Raw genomic sequence first — 20584 nt, 5'->3', positions numbered from 1 at the left:
CCTGTGCCAAGCAGCCTCTGTGGTTCTACGGAGAGGCAGTGTGCTCATCCCGGGAATCCTGCCCCAGCCCAGGGCGGGCGGGAGCCGCTGCCTGGCCCCCTGGAGTGACGTTGCAGCGGTGGAAAGAGTGAGGGATGCGCTGCTCTGTCAGCCCTTCCGCTGAGCTCAGCCCTCCTCCTCCTCCTCCTCCTGACTCAGGGAGGAACCACGTCCAGGATGGAGCCGGCGGAACGGCCATAAAGGGGATTGGAATTCTTCCGTCTTGGCAGAGCCTTTCCCTGCTCCCTGCCCTGCTGGATGGCTTTGTGTGGAGCAGGGAAATGGCTCTCCCAGGAGCCGGGCTCAGCGTGCAGATGTTTGCTTTGGAATCACAGCCGGCTCCCTCAGACACAACAGGATGTCAATAGCACCGTGACCATCCAATTGGAACGGGCTGGGGAGGCAGCTCCAGCAAAAAGGTGATGAAAAGTTCCTGCTGCACAGGGGGAAAGTGGGGAAAAAAAGGGTTTGGGATGGTTGGAACCCAAAATGCTCCAGGGCTCCACGGCACTCGTGGATAAAAATCAGCGCTCATTAATCACTGTTTCTTTAAAATCGTTGTTTCAGGTCACTGTTCCTTTCAAAACATCCCAAATCCTGGAATAATTGGCCACACGGCTCAGCACTGATCCTAAAATATTTGCATGTAAAGAGGGGACATCTCAAGCTTTGAAATATTTGCAGATGATTTTGCAATCCACTCCTTGTTTCCCTCCAGCACGGACACACCACCTCCCTTTCTCCCGTGCCATTCCATGATGGCCATTTTGTGCAATTCCCATCTTTTTGCACGGCAAAAATGCCATTTGGAAGCCTCTGGGAAGTGCAGATGTGGAGCAAAGAATGAATTGGAGCTCTCGTGTGGAGCACACGGGCGAGCCTGGCTGGAGGATTCGTTTCTTGGTAGGTTAAGGAATCAGACTTTTCCAACAAAATCACCACGCGCTTGAGTGAATAATTTTGAAACCACTTGGCTGAGCCCAAGAGGACATTTGGAAATAATTATCATCAATTTTGTTACTTGTTCAAGCTGAAAAACCTCAGCAATGACTTGCTGGAGTCATGCAAAAACAACATCCAAGACAGCATTATATAAAGGCTGGAATCTGTTTGGACAAACGTAAATTCCTGGTTTCATTCCAGACTATCCGGGTGAAATTTTATGGCCTGTGCTACACAGGTCAGAACAAAATCTGACCTCGAAACCATTTTATGAATCAGAACTAGGGATGAGCCAGTTCATCCCAAAAAAGGGGCAAATCCAGCTCGTTTTAAGGTTTGGATAGACACAAATGAGTACTTCTGGGATTCACCCTGCACAGGGCAGCTCCAAAGGCCTCTAATTCAACTGGATATATGCACTGCAAAATTGTCCTGGATAATGAGTGACATCCAGGATTTTCCAGGGTCCTGAGGTGGATCTCAGCAGGGAGAAGCTCCCAGCCCTGCAGGTCAGTGGGGCTGGCAGGGGTTAGGAGGGTGTGAGGGCAGGACAGGCCTGGCAGAGGGTGGGCAGAGCACAACTGCCCTTTTCCAGCCTGGGGAACAAAAGGACCCAGCTCCCTCTGGAAACTGGGACACAAGCAGGGAATGAGGAGAGGCTGAGGGGGATGAGAGGAGCTGGGAGAGCCTCTCCAGCCTGTGAGAGCCCCAGGCACAGCTGGGTGTCAGGGTGGATCTGAACCCACGCTCTGAACCGCTGGCTCCTCTCCTAATTGTGCTGCAAAAGCAGCAGACTTCTGTCTCTGCTTTCAAGTCCCAAGCTGAGGCAGGAAAGCAGCAGCTCAGGGCCAATTACCTGGGATTTCTCCACGGAGGCCGTGTGCTTGTCACACATGGGGCTGATTTCCATGCCTCTCTCCCGCTCCTTGTCTCCCTGCTGGAAGAACTCCTCCATGATCCTGTCCGTCCACTGCCGGTACAGCTCCAGGGACTTTGTGGGGTTACTCAGGTCTGCACAATGCACCATATTCCGGAGAACCTGCAATTACATCCACCAGGAAACTCAGCAGATCAGCCGCAAAACCAGGAGGGTTTCAAGCTGTATCTGCGGAACATCGCACCAGAGGAGTCTCTGGTTATGAAACAGACCATAAAAATATCAAAAATATTCCATGGTACCACGTTAAAGACATGGAACTGCTGGAGCAAGCCCAGAGGAGGCCCCGGAGCTGCTGCAGGGCTGGAGCCCCTCTGCTCTGGAGCCAGGCTGGCAGAGCTGGGGGTGCTCACCTGGAGAAGGGAAGGCTCCAGGGAGAGCTCAGAGCCCCTGGCAGGGCCTGAAGGGGCTCCAGGAGAGCTGCAGAGGGACTGGGGACAAGGCATGGAGGGACAGGACCCAGGGAATGGCTTCCCACTGCCAGAGAGCAGGGCTGGATGGGATCTTGGGAAGGAATTGTTCCCTGGGAGGGTGGGGAGGCCCTGGCACAGGGTGCCCAGAGCAGCTGGGGCTGCCCCTGGATCCCTGGCAGTGCCCAAGGCCAGGTTGGATGGGGCTGGGACAGTGGAAGGTGTTGGGGTGGGATGAGATGAGTTTAAAGTCACTCCCAACCCAAACCAGTCTGGAATTGTGTGATTCCATCTCCAGGGATGAGCTCAGCTGCCACAGCCCCAGGTCCAGACGTGCTCTCTGGTGCTCACACAACTCAAGCCTCACACCTGGGGCAGTTGTGGAAGTGTCAATGATATCACACAGGTTTGGTTGGGAATCCAGCTGCTTCCCACCATTCAAAACCCACTTCCACGCTCTCGGGGAAAGAGGTTAAGCGCTCCCACTTTATGGAATGAGTAATATCCCTTCCACACACACATGGAAGGGGCCTGACTAAGCAGCCACAAGGATTTAGGCAGCAACAGAGTGTCTGAAATAAAGATTTAAAGAGTTTTCCCAGGAGCCTGGCCTTAAGAAGCTGGTCATCGAAGTGGAGAGCAGAGCAGGATGTATCTTGTCCTGCTCACTACACATCCCTGTTCCAGCATTTCCTGGTCATTTCTGCTAATCAAAGGTTGAATTATTTAGGGAACAGCCTGTACATCAGTAATTCCAGCTCCCTCTGAGTTGCTTCAGATATGGGAATTCTCCTGTTGCAACAGGAGAAACAAAAGGGAGAAAGCAGCAGGGAAATTTAGGAGCCCTCAAAAACTGACCTCAGAATGTGCCAGGTTTGCAGTTCCATGCTCCAGGTGTTAAAAAAAACCCCTAATTCCCTTCCCCTAAAAAATATGGGACCACCTTGTGCTTCTTTCAGTGCAGAAGAAAATGACTGCTGAGAATTTCTCTATAGGATCAATTCAAAAGCCACAGTAAAAAACCCAGGAGTGTGGCTTCCTCACCCTGACCAAAACACCCCAAATCCAGGGAATTTGGCTGCCTCACCTGTATTCTGTCTGTGTAGTTGTCCAGAAGGAGAACTCCTGAACTGGTCACCTTCTTCGTTTCCACCATAGTCTTCAGATCAGCCAACAGACTCATGTGCTTGGACATATCAGTGGCCAACACCTTTCCAGAAGGAGCAAAAACAGGATTTCAGGAGGGGAATCCACAAAAATGAGCATTTTTGGTAAAGAAGAGGCTCAGGGAGTGGCCATACCATGTCAATCACCATCTTCCTGAGGGTCTGGCGCTGCTTCTTGGTCAGGTTCTGGAAGATGTCACAGTGCTCCTCCTGGAGCAGTTTGAAGCCCACTGCAAGGTGGTGGTTCTCCAGCACGGATTCGTCGTTGTACATCAGGGCCAGCTCGGAATCTGGGGAAGGAACACCAAACGTGGGACTCCAGCCTGGGAAATGTGGGATTTCCAACAGCCAGCACTTGTCCTGGCCACTGAAATGTTTTAATGGGGGGAAGTTTCCTTTCCCCATCCCTGGAAGCGTCCAAGGCCAGGGTGGATGGGGTTTGGAGCAACCTGGGGTAGTGGAAAGTGTCCCTGCCCATGGGACACTGGATGATTTTGGGATTCTGGGATTCTTTTTAGCTCCATGAGTGCCAACCCCAGCACTTAACCAGCCTTTGCTCAGTCCTAGTGACAAAATAATGCTCAGTCACAAATCACTGACAACAGAATCCTGCAAAAACCCTTCCCAAAACACGACAATCCCCATGTTTTGGAGTCCAGATCCGTGCTCAGCCTGTGGCAGAACACAACATGAAGCCCAGTATTTGGCTTTCTGGTTGCCAGTAGCAATAGGGTTATTTATCTTATCTTAATGGTGAAGTTTGCACCCAGGGCTGGCAGAATTATTATGTGGTAGCAAGTAGTAAATACTGACTTTACAAATTGTGCTACAGTGGCTGCCTTTGGCAGGGATTCCAAAATGTCTCCCTCGTTTACTGCACGATATTCTGAGAGGGCAGCACGGGCTGCAAGTCATCATTTGTGGCATGGAAAAAGCATTCCCATTGATTTCCAAGTTGGTGGGTGAAATTCTGAGTGATTCAGAACAAAACTCACTTGTGTTGATCAGGAATTGATTGGAGACCCCGGGGTGATCCACATCGTGGATCGCAGCTGCAAAAATGGCAGCGAGGATTTCCAGATCCGTGAAGACGGCCTAGGATGGAACAACAGGGATCTGTCAGAGGGGTTTTACCTCTCAACAGCTGGGGAAGCTGGTTTAGGGACACAAATTGTGCTTTTTCAGTCGGTTTTCTGAGACAAGGAGATAAAGCAGAGATTCCAGATGCTGCTGAGATTCCCAAACAACGAAGGCCCTGGAGCGAAGCGAGCGCTCGGAAGAGCCACCAGTGCCCACCCCCACGTTCAAAACCAAGCCAAAACTCACATCCAGGGCAGGGGTGGAGAGCAGCACGTGGGTGGACTGGGCCACGTCAGCAGCGTGGAGGCTGTTGTGGTAGGCCACGTCCGAGTGGTAGTGATCCTCCAGGGTCATCATGTACGTCACGAACGTGTCCGACGAGATCTTGAAGGTTTTCAGCAGATCCCGCTCCTGTGGGATCACAGCACAAGTGAGTGTCAGAGCATGCTGGACAAAGGCAGCGAGGCAGAGAGGAATTAGGGATGAAAACAGTGCTGGAAGCAGCAGGTTCAGGCTGGGAATACACACCTGGAATATGGCGTACATGATGCAGGTCAGCGGGCGGTTGTGGGAGTACCTGGCCACGTTGAAGATGTTGAGGCCCCACTTATTCAGGTCTTCCAGCTCCTTTGGAGGGCACAAAAAGAGAATGGTTTCATGTTTTCCCAGGCAATTCTGCATTTCCCCAAAGTTCACAAATATGCAAATTTCACGATTATTATAATTTTGTAAGTGCCGAATGTGTGAATTAATGAACACAGAGCAGCTGTGAAGGGCTGATTTTGTGTTTCATAATTGCTCTCCTCAGCCTTCATCACCTTTTTCCTTTTTATTTCAGGGCCATTTTCATGGTTTTTTGAATATAAAATACGCTGTTAGGGCCTGCTACCATTAATTACAGCATTTCTAATGGCCACATCATTTCAGGGATAATAATTCCAAGGGGGAACAATCCATCCTCAGCTTCCAGACTCTCCCAGAAGAGCAGGAATCCCTCATACCTTGGCCAGGTGATCTTCCTTTTCTGTCTTCACCCCAAACCGGGAGATGCTGGTGTTGTTTAAGCTGGAACTGTGCATTAATTTCTTCACCCCACTGATCTGGGTCATGAGCTGCTGTTTTTTCTTCTTCTCCCTGTCCTTCTGGGTGGGAGAAGGAATCTCCACATCGTTCTGCTTGTCTGGAACAGAACAGGGGGAAATGAGTCAGCACAACGTGAGCTCCCAGCACATCCCCCAAAAGCTACCCTTGAGCTGCTGCCTCTGCAGCCCTGCTCAAAGCCGGGGTTTCTGCTGAGGGTCTCCTCATTTTGGGACCCAAAAATTAAAAAAAAACCCAGTCCCAAACTCTGTGGTTGCTCTCTTGCAGCCACTGTGTGGTTTGGGGATACAGGACATGTCCAGGAATGTCTCTCTGTGCGTGGATGTGGCACTTGGGGACATGGATTAGTGCTGGGAATGGCAGTGCTGAGGGAATGGTTGGACCCCGTGGTTTCCAACATAAATGATTCTTTGATTTTCCATGCCAGAAGGGCACCAGGTTCTCCTTAGGGAGAAATCCCAATTAATTTCATTACCTATTTTCAGGAAAATAAAAGATACGTTCAAACAGCACATTTTTCCTGAAGAAAGTAAAACCACATCTATTTTTGCTATTTTCACTTTTTTAGGGTCAATACCCCCTGCTCCTAAAACCAGTAACAAACGAGTGTCACTGATTTATTAAAGGTTTATCCTTCACAAATATATTGGGAATAATATCCAAAGCACAGGCTGAATTCCCACTGCCATTCTCAGGGATAATCACAGTTTTAGTGCACATGAAGACGCCCAAACTTGGCTGTGGAGATGTGTTTAGTAAATAAATAAACCTTAAACCCGTGGGTTATTTACAGCTGATTTATTGAAGTGCAGATCCAGTGGCTCATTACTTCCATCCAAACCATTTTTCATGGATTTCACCATAACCTCTGCGCACCTTGAGGACCTCCAGAGGGACAAGGCTTCCAGGCATGAGTTGCTTTTGCCTGGGCTTAATTAAACCCCTCTGAAATCCCAAGCAGCAGCACCGCAATTAGGAAAGGAGTCATTATTCACAGCAAAGCCTGGCTGACATCACTGGGTGTTCCCTGGATTTTGCTGAACCACTCAAGGACTTTCCTCTCCATAATCTCCTTAGCAATGACTAAGGCAGCATCAAATGGCCATTCTGGAGCAGAAATCCCTGATTTGTTCCATCGTGTCCCCGCGGGGGTGGCAGCAGCACGGCTCAGCCCTCGGGCCGGAGCGTGTGACCCGAGGCCAGCGTGATCAGTGGCCAGTGTGAAACCTCTGCTGGCCATCTCTGACCTTCCCACACCGTGTCCTCGATGGATGCTGCAGGGCTGGACCCTCTGCTCCTTCTTGGAGCCTTCTCGGCTCATTTCATCATGGAATTACACAGTAAGTTGGGATGGGAGGGACCATAAAGATCATCCAGTTCTACCCCCTGCCATGGCAGGGACACCTTGGACTGTCCCAGGCTGCTCCAGCCTGGACTTGGACACTGCCAGGGGTGTTGGGCACCCTGTGCCAGGGCCTGCCCACCCTCCCAGGGAACAGTTCCTTCCCAAGATCCCCTCCAGCCCTGCCCTCTGGCACTGGGAAGCCATTCCCTGTGTTCTGTCACTCCTTGCCCTAATAAAATCAAAAGGCTGAATGAAGTCACATGATGTGGGTTTAACATCTCTGAATTATCCCCATCTCTGGAGATCAATGAGTGTCCTACCCACAGATTTCTGTTTGTTTGTTCCTTCAACCTCCTCACTTGCAGACTCCTGTTATTTTGTGTGTTCATTTAATTTCATTAAATTTTAGGCAGGAAAAAGCTAATTCATAAAACCCATAGCAGCACGACTTCCTGGAACAGTTGATAACCTTTTAAAAGCTTCCCTCATTTTTTTTTAGCATGAGCAATCAGGCTGCAATCTGGCCCAAACTGGAGAGTCTGCCCCCCTCAGCAGTGCCAGGGCCCCGAGTGGCCTCACGCTGCCACCCAACACGGGGCTGTCACCAGCACCGGGCACGTGAGGAGCAGCAGGACAGCGATGGACAGAGCCTTGTCCAGCCCTGCCAAGGGAAACGGAGCTGCCCGAGCACGGGGAATAGCAGGAATTCAGACATGGAGCTGCTGGAGCAGGTCCAGGAGCCCCAGAGCTGCTGCAGGGCTGGAGCCCCTCTGCTCTGGAGCCAGGCTGGCAGAGCTGGGGGTGCTCACCTGGAGAGGAGAAGGCTCCAGGGAGAGCTCAGAGCCCCTGGCAGGGCCTGAAGGGGCTCCAGGAGAGCTGCAGAGGGACTGGGGACAAGGCATGGAGGGACAGGACACAGGGAATGGCTTCCCACTGCCAGAGGGCAGGGCTGGATGGGAGATTGGGAAGGAATTGTTCCCTGGGAGGGTGGGCAGGCCCTGGCACAGGGTGCCCAGAGCAGCTGGGGCTGCCCCTGGATCCCTGGCAGTGCCCAAGGCCAGGCTGGACGTTGGGGCTTGGAGCAGCCTGGGACAGTGGGAGGTGTCCCTGCCATGGAATGGGGTGGCACTGGATGATCCTTTACGGTCCCTCCCAACCCAAACCAGTCTGGGATTCCATGGATAAAACAATGCCCACAGCACCAGCAGCAGCTCTGGCTCGTCAGCCCCTGCTGGGATTCAGGCCCCATGAGTGTTTGTGGGGTTTATTTTTGGTAGCCACATGGGCAAGTCCTGCTCAGCACATCCTGCTCCACACTCACGTGGTTGCTGGGAAGTGCTGACCTCCAGCCAAATCCCTGGATTTGTCCCTCTGCATCCCTGCCTTGCTCCTATTCCCTGTTTGAATCCATGCTCTGGATGTCACGATTTAGCTGAGCAATAAGCCCAGTGCATTCCCACAAAGCAGCTCCAAACTTCCATGGATTATGGATGCTGTGCTGTGTCCTAAATGCAGGCAGCAGTTCCAGCTGCAGCTGGCTATTGGGATCACTTTGAAATCCGTAATGGGAATAATTGTGTGTCACACAGGGAACGCATTCTGGGCCATTCCAACCTCAGGGCATGAATCCCCACGAGCACCAGCACCCACAGCACCCATGGACACTCAGCCTTCAGAGCTGTTGGATTCAGGGATATCTGTAAATATGAGGCTGCTCATTTTCTACACAAATGGTCACAAATCCTAAAGCTGCTCCCTGAGAAAATCCCACTTCTCCTAACAAAGGTTGACGCAGAGAATTCATTCATGTCTGGAGAGCTGTGAGCTCCGACACTATGAATGAAATGCAAAATATTCCCTTTTTTTTTCTGACTTCTGGTGCAAAATGAGCGGATTTACACACAGTAATGAATAAAACTTTGGGAATGGTTCAGTCTGAACCCCATCTCTGAAGGGGAGATGCGCCTGAGCGAGGCAGAGGCTGCAGCGGGGTTTGTGTGACTTTGTCCTTTCCATAAGGTCACCACAAACCCCAGCATTGCATAAGGCAGCCACGGCCAGCCCCATGGAATCCTCCCAGAAACATCCCATGGCTCGGGAAGGAATTCCTCTGTGGATACACTTATCCAAACACCATTCTTCCCCTTCCCGCAGCCATTTGAAAGTGAAAACCCAACAGGGAAGCTGTGAATGGGGGCAATCGGGCTGCGTTAACCCTTCCCTGAGCCACGAAAAGCTTGGGATGCATTCCTTACCCAGGAAAGTGTTGGAAATGTACTCGGACACCTGGTTGCCAGAGCGGCTCATCTCGGACAGGTGTGTGAGCTCCCGGTTCAGCATCCTCTTGAACTGCAGGGAGGGAAGAGCACAGACAAAAGCGGCATTTTTATGGAATCCTTTCCCACATCCACGCAGCGTTCGAGCGGGAGACTCCCCCAGCGAGCAAAATTCCGGGGATATTTGGGATGGAGTCAGTGGCAGATGGTTTCATTTCCATCCTGCTCGGCAGCACCATGACTGGATATTTCTTTTCAGCCCACGGGATTGACTTCCTCTAAAGATGCTCATTAATTGTTGCTGGCACAAGCGAGGAGAGACTGTTTCAGATGAATGTCTCTGAAAGCTCAGATTTTTACCTCAGGTTGAGATTCCCCATCCCCAAACCTTCTTTTGTTCTGGATTTTCTAAAGTTGCTCCATTTTGTATGACACAAACACACAGCTGCACATCCAGAGGAGAAATAAGCCCTAAATCTGAAGATCACACAGCAAAATGTGGGATTCGGGCATTATTCCCTTAGATGTTCACGCTGTGATGCTCCTGCTTTTATAATCCAACATTTTCACTGCTGCATCATTTTATCCTGCAACAATGAATTCCCAAAAAAACGACATCCATGGATTCTGCATGCACACTACACACATGATTAGCCAGAACACACAGAAATCAGCCTTTTAAAAGCAGATTTTCCTCACAGCGCCTTTCTCCGAGCAACACAGCACAAAAAAAAAGCAGCCATTAGTAATTCGGGAATTAATAATCCTGCAGGAATTAAACCCACCTTAATGTAACCCCAAGACACAGATAACAAATAGTTGGCTTCAGGCATTTTGGAAAGCTCCTTGCAAGCCAGCACAAATCCTCCCGGAGAAATCGCCGCTCCGACGGGAGAGCTCCTGGGGCACACGGACCCTTTCCCAATCCCAAAAAATCAGCGTTCATCCAAGGCAGAGATCCCGCAAAAGCCGGCAGCTGCTAATCCCAGCCAAAGCCCAGCCTGGCAGCGCATCCTTGCTGAGGCTGCCCGTGGGTGGATGCGCTCGCCGGGGAGAGAGGGATGAGATCCGGGAATGCACAAAGGAACAGGAACGGATCCGCACGGATCCAGCCGCGCGCCTGGAGGCGCTGGGGAATTTGGGATCGTGCTGCTCGCTCAGTTCCTGAAGGGGGTCCCCACTCCACATGAGCCCGGCTCAGCTGAGCAGTGCCAGGAAAATGATGCTGGTTTTGGAGGGGCTGCCAGCTCTGCTAACACAGCCATGTTTTTAAGGGGAAATTAAAATGGAGGAAGCTCGGGAATATTTAAATAAGGGAAAAGCAGGCAGCAGTCTCGTCTCTATTCCTGCTTTGCTTTAATCCTATTCCTTACGGGATATTTGAAGTATTCCCAGCAGGATTTTTCAAAGCATTTTGCACATTTTCAGTGTGATCAGGTTTTTCCTCCTACGTGGTAAAGGGCAAAATGCAGCAACGCAGCAAAATGTCCTTTTCCAAACTGGAAATATCCTTCAGCTAAGAGGCATGAAAAATAATCACCTTAAACCTGTAACTGCAATTCATAAATTCATACATTCATTCTCGAAAGAATGCTTCTGTAATGTCCCTGCCCGAGGCAGGGGGTGGAACGAGACGAGCTTTAAGGTCCTTCCCAGCCCCAGCCCTCCTGTGACCCACAATCCAAATTTCAAGACTGAATCATTCCTGCAGTTTTTCTTTCAAACGGACAAGCAATCCCGCTGTGAGGAAGCTGGAGCTGTCCTTGACATGGAATCCAAAGACAATCCCTTGTGCCGTGCCTGCACACAGCTCCCAGCACGGGATCACTGGGATGAGCAGCTCTCCCGCTGCTCAGGACGTCCTTGCTGATCCTGCCGGGAACACAGCACATGCCAGAGGCCAGGATTCCCAAAATAAAAGGGCCATCTTTGCTGTGAAACCTTCTCCTGTCTCCAGCTGCCTTCACAGCTATCAGCCTCTCCTGGAATGATGGCACGAGGCGTCCCCACGTGCTGTGGGACACGTGAGGTGTGGGCACAGCCTGGAATCCTGGTCCCTGCTCCCATGGACAGCCCAGGCTGGCCAAGGCACGGCTCCAGAACATCCAGATGGGATTCCAGCTCAACCTTTGGCCACGTGGAGCGAAGGAAGCTGTGACCCACCTTCTCCTCTCCTTAAACTCAAGATGAGCAGACTTGGGAAGCTGATGGCACCTCCCTTTCACCTGAGCAGCCCAACGGGGGGGGAAACCTGCTGGGACAATGCCACCTCTGTGGCTGCTGTCCCCTCCTGCCCAGTCCTGCCAGTGTCACTGAAACAGGGAATCCTGGAATGGTTTGGGTTGGAAAGAACTTTAGAGCCCATCCCATTCCACCCCTGCCATGGCAGGGACACCTCCCACTATCCCAGGGTGCTCCAAGCCCCAATGTCCAACCTGGCTTTGGGCATTGCCAGGGATCCAGGGGCAGCCCCAGCTGCTCTGGGAAATCCATTCCAGGGCCTCCCCTCCTCACAGGGAAGGATTTCTCCCCATTATCCCATCCAATCCTACTCTCATGATCACACAGAGAGGCCTCACTTTCCAGGTAACTCAAGCAGCTTAAATCCTATCTCATGGGATTCAGAGAAGAGGGATGAGAAGGTTGGTATCCCATGGGATACAGGAAAGAGCAGGATGTGAAGGTTGGAATCTCACGTGATACAGGAAGGATTGGGATGTGAAGGATTCTGGCTGCCCAGGAACACATCCCACAGCGCTGGGCCATGGATTTTGTCCCACAGAGTCTCCCCTGTGCATCCTGCCAACCACAAGGGACAAACGCCCTTTTGAAACCACCAAGAACAACCTTGGAGGAGGCGCAGGAGGGGCAGCAGGAGTGAAACCCGAGGCAGGGCGAGCCCGTGGCAGGCGAGGGGAGCCCTGACCCCATCTCTCCTCCCAGTGACGTCTTTGCAGCGGTCACAAGCGGCAGCCAGGACGCGTGAGCCCTCCCACGGCCCTACAGCCAAGCATGTGCTGCAGCACTTCCCTGCATCCAGGCCTTTATCCGCACCGGGAAAACACCGTCAGCAGATGGGTCACACAAACCACGTTTGAGCACCCCTGAGTCACTCGGGTTTCCTCACAATGGCCCCTTTCAGATCAGTGAGGCCGAGTGGCGGTGGGCAAACAGCTGATAAAAACGGCTTTACCTCACAAGTGGTCCCACAAAGCACAAAGGGTGGCCAGGGCCTCTCCACAGAGGCACAGAGCAATGAACTGGCCTCCACAGGGTCACCCGAGCCATCTGCAGCAGAGAAAAATCCTCGGGATTCTCGTATCCCATCTGGAAGTGGGAATCTGCCCCCCACAGCCTTAACCTCCATCGCTTTTCCAGCCCTTTAATCAGCAGTCTTTTACAAACACAGGCAGCAGAGTCACAGCACTGCTAAAAGGACTGGGAGGCTCAAACCCAGCTGAGCTTCCTGGAGCTGTGGGAATTCCCATAGGACTTGCAAAGTTTTTTGGGATTTGCCATCCCAACCATGTTGGCACCTAAGCAGGATTTACTTAATCACACGAACCCCTTTCAAAAACAGGGAGGCATCCCAGCTGTTCCACGGCTTGTGGCGGGTTTTTGGGATTCTTCCTTGATGTCAGGATGCTCTGGAGCGATGCTGCTTCCTGAGAATTGCTCTGCAGGGAGCAAGCAGACTGCTGCCTCTGCAGGGATCAATGGCTGAGGTCATGAGCAACCCCCCAGCCCCGTGGCAATCCCGTCCTTACATCGGTGCGACAGCGATGGGGAAAACAAATGGATTGCAGGGAGAGAGGAGAAAATTCCAACTGCTCCACGTGGAGCGAACGCAGGGATTGGGGCTTTGGAGAACCCCGCGTGCAATTACGGTAACGCCCGGCAGCCACGCGGGTAATTACGGTAATGCCCATTAGCAGCACGCGGACCCGTGCTGTTATTTTCATTAATTTTCGTAATTAATAATCATCCCCGTGCCTTTTCCAAAGGAAATCAGCACAGATAGGCTCGCTAAGAGATGGAGTGCATCAATGAGGAGGGCATGCCTGCCCCAGCTCCAGGGGGTTTCCCCTAAAAAGAAGAAAATCAGGAAATGGGCTCAGTGCTTCTTTCCCCCCACCCCCAAATTCTGCCCACAGGACCACGCCATGGACACCTTTAACCAATGAGAGCAGTGCAGAGAACACAAATAAGATGAAGCCCAAGTGCCATGTGCCATATCCAAAGGCACGTGGCAGCCCAGCTGACGTTCCCAGCGAGTCTGGAAGCATCTGGAGCGTTGTGTGAGAAGCGGCCCCGGCATCGCGTGGAGCTTTCCTGTTTTGTCTGACTGCAGAACTCATCTGCACCAAATTAAGTCTCCCAGAATTGAATCATTCCTTGATTACCAGCAGTGACCCTGGTCCATGCATCCTCTGCTCCAGGGAATCACAGTTCCTTTCCAGCTTTCCAGCCGTGTGTGCGGGCGGGAGTTTCCTTGATTACCAGTGGGAAAGTTCGCTCCTGGTTCCCTTTCTCCTGCCTACACCAGGCCCTCGCTGCTCAGGGCTTCTCCCCACCTTTATTCCTTTGCTGAGCTCTGCTTCCAAATGTGGAAATCCTCGGTGAGGGCCCGTGGGAGGGTGGTGACGTTGGCACCAAGGGCACGGCAGCTCCTGGAGCCCCTTGGCAGCTGCCCTGGCACCCCATCCTGATCAAGTGTGCTTCATTTTTGTGCAGAGGAAGAAAATTTGGCCTAATTTATGACTGAATTCGCCAGATTTAGGAGCCCAACCATGCTGGGGGTCCAGGGGGACCTTGTCATGACCTTCCAGGGCCTAAAGGGGCTCCAGGAGAGCTGCAGAGGGACTGGGGACAAGGCATGGAGGGACAGGACACAGGGAATGGCTTCCCACTGCCAGAGGGCAGGGAGGGATGGGATCTTGGGAAGGAATTGTTCCCTGGGAGGGTGGGCAGGCCCTGGCACAGGGTGCCCAGAGCAGCTGGGGCTGCCCCTGGATCCCTGGCAGTGCCCAAGGCCAGGCTGGACATTGGGGCTTGGAGCAGCCTGATATTTTGGGATGAGATGGGCTTTAAGGTCCCTTCCAACCCAAACCATTCTGGGATTCCATGCTATGACCCAGATGGGGATTGGGAAAACCTGCCTGATGATTTTGTGTGGAAATTTCCACTCTTCTGGAAAGAACTCCTAAGTTCCCCTCCTAAGGACAGCCATGAAGAAGCACCCGCAGCTCTTGGCCTCTCCAGTCTCACACTGACTCCGGTGATGAATCCTGCTGTTATTCCTGTTCCCATTCTCTCTGGAGCTTGGAGAGGTGTTCTGGCGCATCACAGGGAGAATGAAGACAGGAGCAGGGATCTGCTGCTGATGGAAATCCTTTGAAGTCGATTTAGACCAGCTGGGGTTCCCCGAGGCCAAGAGCCCTTATGCAAAGAGGCTGCTTAAAACCAGTCGGAGTCATTTGCAGGAGCTGAGGGCGATTTGGAGATAAAAGAGCAGCTCAGATGCTCTGGGGCTCCGGCCTGCAGAAGCTCTGGAGAGAGGGGTCCCACCCCAACTTTGATGGAGGAATCTCGCTGAAGATCTCCAGTGTTTATAAACTCTGTTCCTGACCCACCCTTCTGACGCAAAGCTTCCATCCCTGGCTCTCCCAGCGCTCCTAGAAATCCCCAGAACAAAAGGATTTGTGGGCCGAGGGTTACTTTCGCTGAGGCAGCCGGGCTGAATCCTCCTCGCTTAATTACCCGGGTAATTACTGCAGGTCCAGAGGCGCAATTAAAGCTTGGTGGGACTCTGATGAGCAGCTCTGTTCCTGGGAATCGCGGGATGCCCGGCTCTGGGAAGAGCCGCCCCTCACCTGCCCGAGTGCCGGAGCAGGGACGGGAGTCCCGTCGGAAATGATTTACACACAGGGGAGAAATTACTCATCCGTGCAATCAGCAGCGGGCTCAGACAGGGAATGTGTAATGCCTTTGTCTGGGATGGGATGGATGTGACGCTTTACTCCAGGTTAAAAAAAAAAAAACGGGATTAATAGCACCCCATTGAAGGAACATTTGTTATTCCCAGCCCTCTCTTCCTGACATGTCATTCCTGCGTTGCACAGAGGCACCGAACCCAACTCCTGGGTTTTGGAAGTGTGGAGCATTTCTTCGAAAGTTTGGAAGTGAAGAGTTAAAATTCCTGGATTTGGAGGAGCAGTAACCCCGCTTATCTGTGTTTTCCTGCTGTTACACCAGTTACAGAAAGGACCATGGCAAACAAATTTGCAGCTGTCCTTGTTACTTCATAATTCCCATTGATTTTCCTTCCTGGGCACTCCATGGAGAATGATGGGAGGTGCATTTAATGCTCGAATTTAAAAAAAAAACTAACACAAGCCTGTTTTACACTAAACAGCACTAAAGGAGAAAGTTTCCAGCCATATTTCAGTGCCTGGAGAAAAGTGGAATGGTTGCAGTCAACTATCAGTCATTAAAAAAATCAAATTTCTTTTGCAGCTCTTTCTAGTTCTTATTTCCTAAAACAATATCACGTTTAATGCGCTAGGAACTCTTTTTAATGAGATACAAAGTACTGTTTGTTTTTTTGGGGTTTTTTTGTTTTCCCTTCAGCTGATTTTTGAAACCCAAAAGTAAACAGAGGCTTATGAAATCTCCAATTTCACATCAAAGCAGCCTTGATTTATAGAGATGTTCAAAGGAAGACTTTAAAGGAGCAACATCATGACCAACTTGTTGGCCTGATGTTATTAGAATAATTTAGGAATCCACAATGTAAATGTTGATAAATAAATAGCAGGTTGCCATAAATCAGCATGTGGCTGCTCATGAAAGCAACAACATCTATCTGATGTAGACAGAACAATATTCAGATTTTCCCCCGTGAAGTTTAGCATTTCTGAGCGCAGCAGAACCTCCCTTGGGTGGGACGGGATTTAAGCAACACGGGGCTTTAAAAAAAGTGATGAATTGGAAGCTCGAGCTGAGTGTTTGCAGCACTGGGGCATTTCCAGCTCATTTCTAGCCAAATGAGACTCGAAATATGCAAATTGCTCCGAATGCCGGAAAGGAAAAACTCCCTACAGGAGCCTGCCCAGGGAAAGCGCCGGGGGTTTGTGCTGCTCCACTGCGAGATCAGATTTCTCCACTCCCGAGCAGGCTCCGGGTGTTACTCACTGCGGAGGAAAATCCCCCTCAGCCGCGGGGGAAGAGCTCAGGTCATGGAGAAACCAGCGCTGTGCTTCCCTGAAAATCGGTGTGTCATGTGTGGGCAAGGTGAGCCCGCCCGCCTTTGTGCTGGCACCTGGAGAAATCCCCGCGTGCCCTGCGGGGCCAGATCCGCTCCTGCCTGCTCCTGCGGCCACTGCCGTGGATCCCAGCCCTGGAGTGTCCAGCACCACCGCCTGTGGATCCCAGTATCCAGCACCACTGCCGTGGATCCCAGTCCTGGAGTGTCCAGCACTGCCTGTGGATCCCAGTATCCAGCACCACTGCCGTGGATCCCAGTCCTGGAGTGTCCAGCACCACCCGTGGATCCCAGTATCCAGCACCACTGCACTTGGATCCCTGTCCTGGAGTGTCCAGCACCACCCGTGGATCCCAGCATCCAGCACCACTGCCGTGGATCCCAGTCCTGGAGTGTCCAGCACCACCCGTGGATCCCAGTATCCAGCACCACTGCACTTGGATCCCTGTCCTGGAGTGTCCAGCACCACCCGTGGATCCCAGTATCCAGCACCACTGCCGTGGATCCCAGCCCTGGAGTGTCCAGCACCACCCGTGGATCCCAGTATCCAGCACCACTGCACTTGGATCCCAGCCCTGGAGTGTCCAGCACCACCCGTGGATCCCAGTATCCAGCACCACTGCACTTGGATCCCAGCCCTGGAGTGTCCAGCACCACCCGTGGATCCCAGTATCCAGCACCACTGCACTTGGATCCCAGCCCTGGAGTGTCCAGCACCACCCGTGGATCCCAGTATCCAGCACCACTGCCGTGGATCCCTGTCCTGGAGTGTCCAGCACCACCCGTGGATCCCAGTATCCAGCACCACTGCCGTGGATCCCAGTCCTGGAGTGTCCAGCACCGCCTGTGGATCCCAGTATCCAGCACCACTGCCGTGGATCCCAGTCCTGGAGTGTCCAGCACCACCCGTGGATCCCAGGATCCAGCACCACTGCACTTGGATCCCTGTCCTGGAGTGTCCAGCACCACCCGTGGATCCCAGTATCCAGCACCACTGCACTTGGATCCCTGTCCTGGAGTGTCCAGCACCACCCGTGGATCCCAGTATCCAGCACCACTGCACTTGGATCCCAGTCCTGGAGTGTCCAGCACCACCTGTGGATCCCAGTATCCAGCACCACTGCACTTGGATCCCTGTCCTGGAGTGTCCAGCACCACCCGTGGATCCCAGGATCCAGCACCACTGCACTTGGATCCCAGTCCTGGAGTGTCCAGCACCACCCGTGGATCCCAGGATCCAGCACCACTGCACTTGGATCCCTGTCCTGGAGTGTCCAGCACCACCTGTGGATCCCAGTATCCAGCACCACTGCACTTGGATCCCAGCCCTGGAGTGTCCAGCACCGCCTGTGGATCCCAGTATCCAGCACCACTGCCGTGGATCCCTGTCCTGGAGTGTCCAGCACCACCCGTGGATCCCAGGATCCAGCACCACTGCACTTGGATCCCAGCCCTGGAGTGTCCAACACCACTGCCCAAACCCTCAGGTTGGGTTTCCCTTTGTCCGGATTGATAGGAATCACCTGGACTGACAGAGTTTAAGATCTCAGAGAAGCCCAGCCTGGTCTGGGTTGGACAGGACCTTGAAAACCATCTCGTTCCAGCCCTTCCACCCTTTCTGCTATCCCAGGTTGCTCCCAGCCCTGTCCAGCCTGGCCTTGGACAGTCATTTCTCACTGTGGGATGTGACAAAGCACAGACTGTTTGTCTCCTTGGGTGGAAAAACCCCAGCAGGGAGGTTTGGTCCAGTGTGAAGCTTTGGGATCCTTTGGAGGAAGCTCAGGTTGGCTTCTGCTTCATCCAAAATGCTTTTCCAATATCCAAAACAGATCTCTCCTACCAAATTATCTTGGCAGCTACACCTGGAGTCTACAGCGCATCAGGTTGGATTTTGTATGGATTTCCTCTCTCTCCCCCACTGAAAGGTGCATTTTATGACACAAATTGCACTGCTGGGAGGAAGAACCACACCAAAGGCACATCCAGGCCAGGGATAACTCCCCACATCAGTCCCATCTTTCCCAGAGCAGCACAGTGAGTGTCCACACCAATTTCTCATCCCAGCACTGCTTTTATTCTTCCCTCTGGGGAGAGGAGAGCAAATAAAAGCAGAAATAGGCCAAAACACTTGTTCTGCAAAATCATTTTTCAAACAATTTTACCAGCTGGAAGAATGTCGGTCGTGTTGAGAGCAAAAGGAGGCTGAGGAAGGGAAGCTGCTGAGAACCAGCCAGTGCTGAAGGTCAGGAAGCAGCACAAAATGCAAACCTCCAGCAGCTCCTTTGTTGACACAAAGTTGATTAAAGCAAGCCCTGATGCAGCTGACAGCATCTGTGGCCCCGAGAGCAGAGAGAGCTGCAGATCTCAGCCCCAAATCTTGTGTCAGTCACACCCCTGCAAACCACAGCGCCAGGGCCTCGGTGCCAGAGGAGGCCAAGTGACTGCGTAAGGGGAGCCCACAAACCAAAGAGTCTCCCCCGCGCTCACACAGCCGTCCCTGCTCCTCTGGGGAGCCAGGAGATGCTGGGAATTTGGGTGGAATAACCTGGATTATGCCCTCAGTCAGAAACAAACACCCCCAAAATATCAACTAACAGAGAGGGAAGAGCATTTGTCATTTAACAAGAGAGCCATGCAATTAAACATGGGATTTTGTTAATCGTATGAAGCAGCAATTTAAATTTAATTTAAATTTGAATCAAGCTCTGCAGTCATCATTTAGGCAAATCCAGCTGGGGTTTTACCTGAGTAGGAGAACAGGCTTTGGAAAATTCAAATAACTTTGTGCCCTGAGATGACTTTTCCAAGATGCCCGTGTTGAAAAAAAAAAAAAATCTGGCAACTTTGAATCAACAGAAGTTTGTTTGCTTCGGAAAACATGGAATAAAGACGGAGTCCTGGGAAGAGGACAGTGAAAATCCTGGGAAGAAGTTGTTGTAGCTCAGCATCCCCCCAAAGCTGTGACAGTTGGTCCTGCCAAAAAGAAAATGAGCCTAATGCAAGCATCAAACCCATACAGAAGGCACTAATTAATGGAGATAAAATGAAATTAAAACTCCTTCTCACACAGAGATAGGCAAATGCTCCCCAGAATCCTTTTGCTGCAGTTGGCCCAGCTGTGCTAAACCAGCAGCAAGGTGAGGCACTTCTGGTTTGTTTGCTTTAAGCCAGGCTTTAATCGGGGGAATCTCTCCCTCTCAGAGCTCTGAGGGTGAATCTCCATCCCGATCCATCTCCACAACTTGTCCTGCCTTTGATAACTCAACGACTTTCAATGAATTTCACTCAATGCAAATATTTGCATCGGCAGCTGCCCCATGGAACACAGCTGGGGAAAAAAGTTAGGGTTTGGAGCCTGTGGGAAATGGCCTGGTCCAGAAAATCACTCAGACTCAAGGGCGAGGATTAGGACTGCACTGAAATCCTTCTCAGCTCCCTCATGCCAAGTGATGCCGCTCCTCTGGGATGTCACATGTCACCAGTATCCTTCACTCCAGAGAGGTCCCTGCTCCCAGCATTTAGTCACTCTCCAGTCCTGCCCTCAGCTCATGATTCATTTTGAACCTGCCTTTGAGCTATTATTTATTTAAGCCCCACCCTGATGTGTTATAACGTAAAAGTCTGAGAATGCAGAACTTTTAAAACCCCATCACGTCCCAGGAAAACCAGAATTGGTTAAAGGACACGCTGGAAGGTCCTGGGCACCGTTGTGGCCCGGAGGATGGGTGACAGATGCCAAAAGATAGATTTGAACCAAAATTCTACCCCCAAAGCCTTGATCTCTGCACCAGCAGTGGCCAAGGGATCCCCCCAGGAAGGGCTTTTCCCACACATTTTCCACAACACCCCAAGAGATGGGAAATCATCCAGCATTCAAAACCCCTTTGCTCCAGGAGGGTATCCCAAATGGTGACACTGTCTCCTAATCCCGTCCCCACGCATCCCACAGCCAGCACTGCAGCTTTCCAATATCTCAGTTTTTAAAACACTTGAAGCAGTTTAACCAAGATGTCTGGACAGACAG

General features: G+C 51.8%; 1 protein-coding gene across 8 annotated transcripts in view; it reads right to left on the bottom strand.

Annotated features, from left to right (window-relative positions):
- PDE4B (phosphodiesterase 4B) overlaps positions 1 to 20584 on the bottom strand; it is a 174720-nt gene that overhangs the window by 3095 nt on the left and 151041 nt on the right. For 7 of the 8 annotated variants that reach the window (XM_032117501.1, XM_032117502.1, XM_032117500.1 and 4 more), the window contains 8 exons: positions 9276 to 9369; positions 5576 to 5754; positions 5103 to 5201; positions 4821 to 4985; positions 4490 to 4589; positions 3630 to 3784; positions 3416 to 3538; positions 1838 to 2020 (listed from right to left, as the gene is read on the bottom strand). In XM_032117501.1, the coding sequence (XP_031973392.1) occupies positions 1838 to 2020; positions 3416 to 3538; positions 3630 to 3784; positions 4490 to 4589; positions 4821 to 4985; positions 5103 to 5201; positions 5576 to 5754; positions 9276 to 9369 (1098 nt within the window). Of the gene's footprint in view, positions 1 to 1837; positions 2021 to 3415; positions 3539 to 3629; positions 3785 to 4489; positions 4590 to 4820; positions 4986 to 5102; positions 5202 to 5575; positions 5755 to 9275; positions 9370 to 10081; positions 11457 to 20584 lie in introns of those variants that run through there. The other variant, XM_032117505.1, reaches the window with a different exon arrangement.

Source organism: Corvus moneduloides, chromosome 9, assembly GCF_009650955.1.
Source record: "Corvus moneduloides isolate bCorMon1 chromosome 9, bCorMon1.pri, whole genome shotgun sequence".
NCBI lineage: Eukaryota > Metazoa > Chordata > Aves > Passeriformes > Corvidae > Corvus > Corvus moneduloides.
This window is presented reverse-complemented; position numbering and strand designations above follow the sequence as displayed.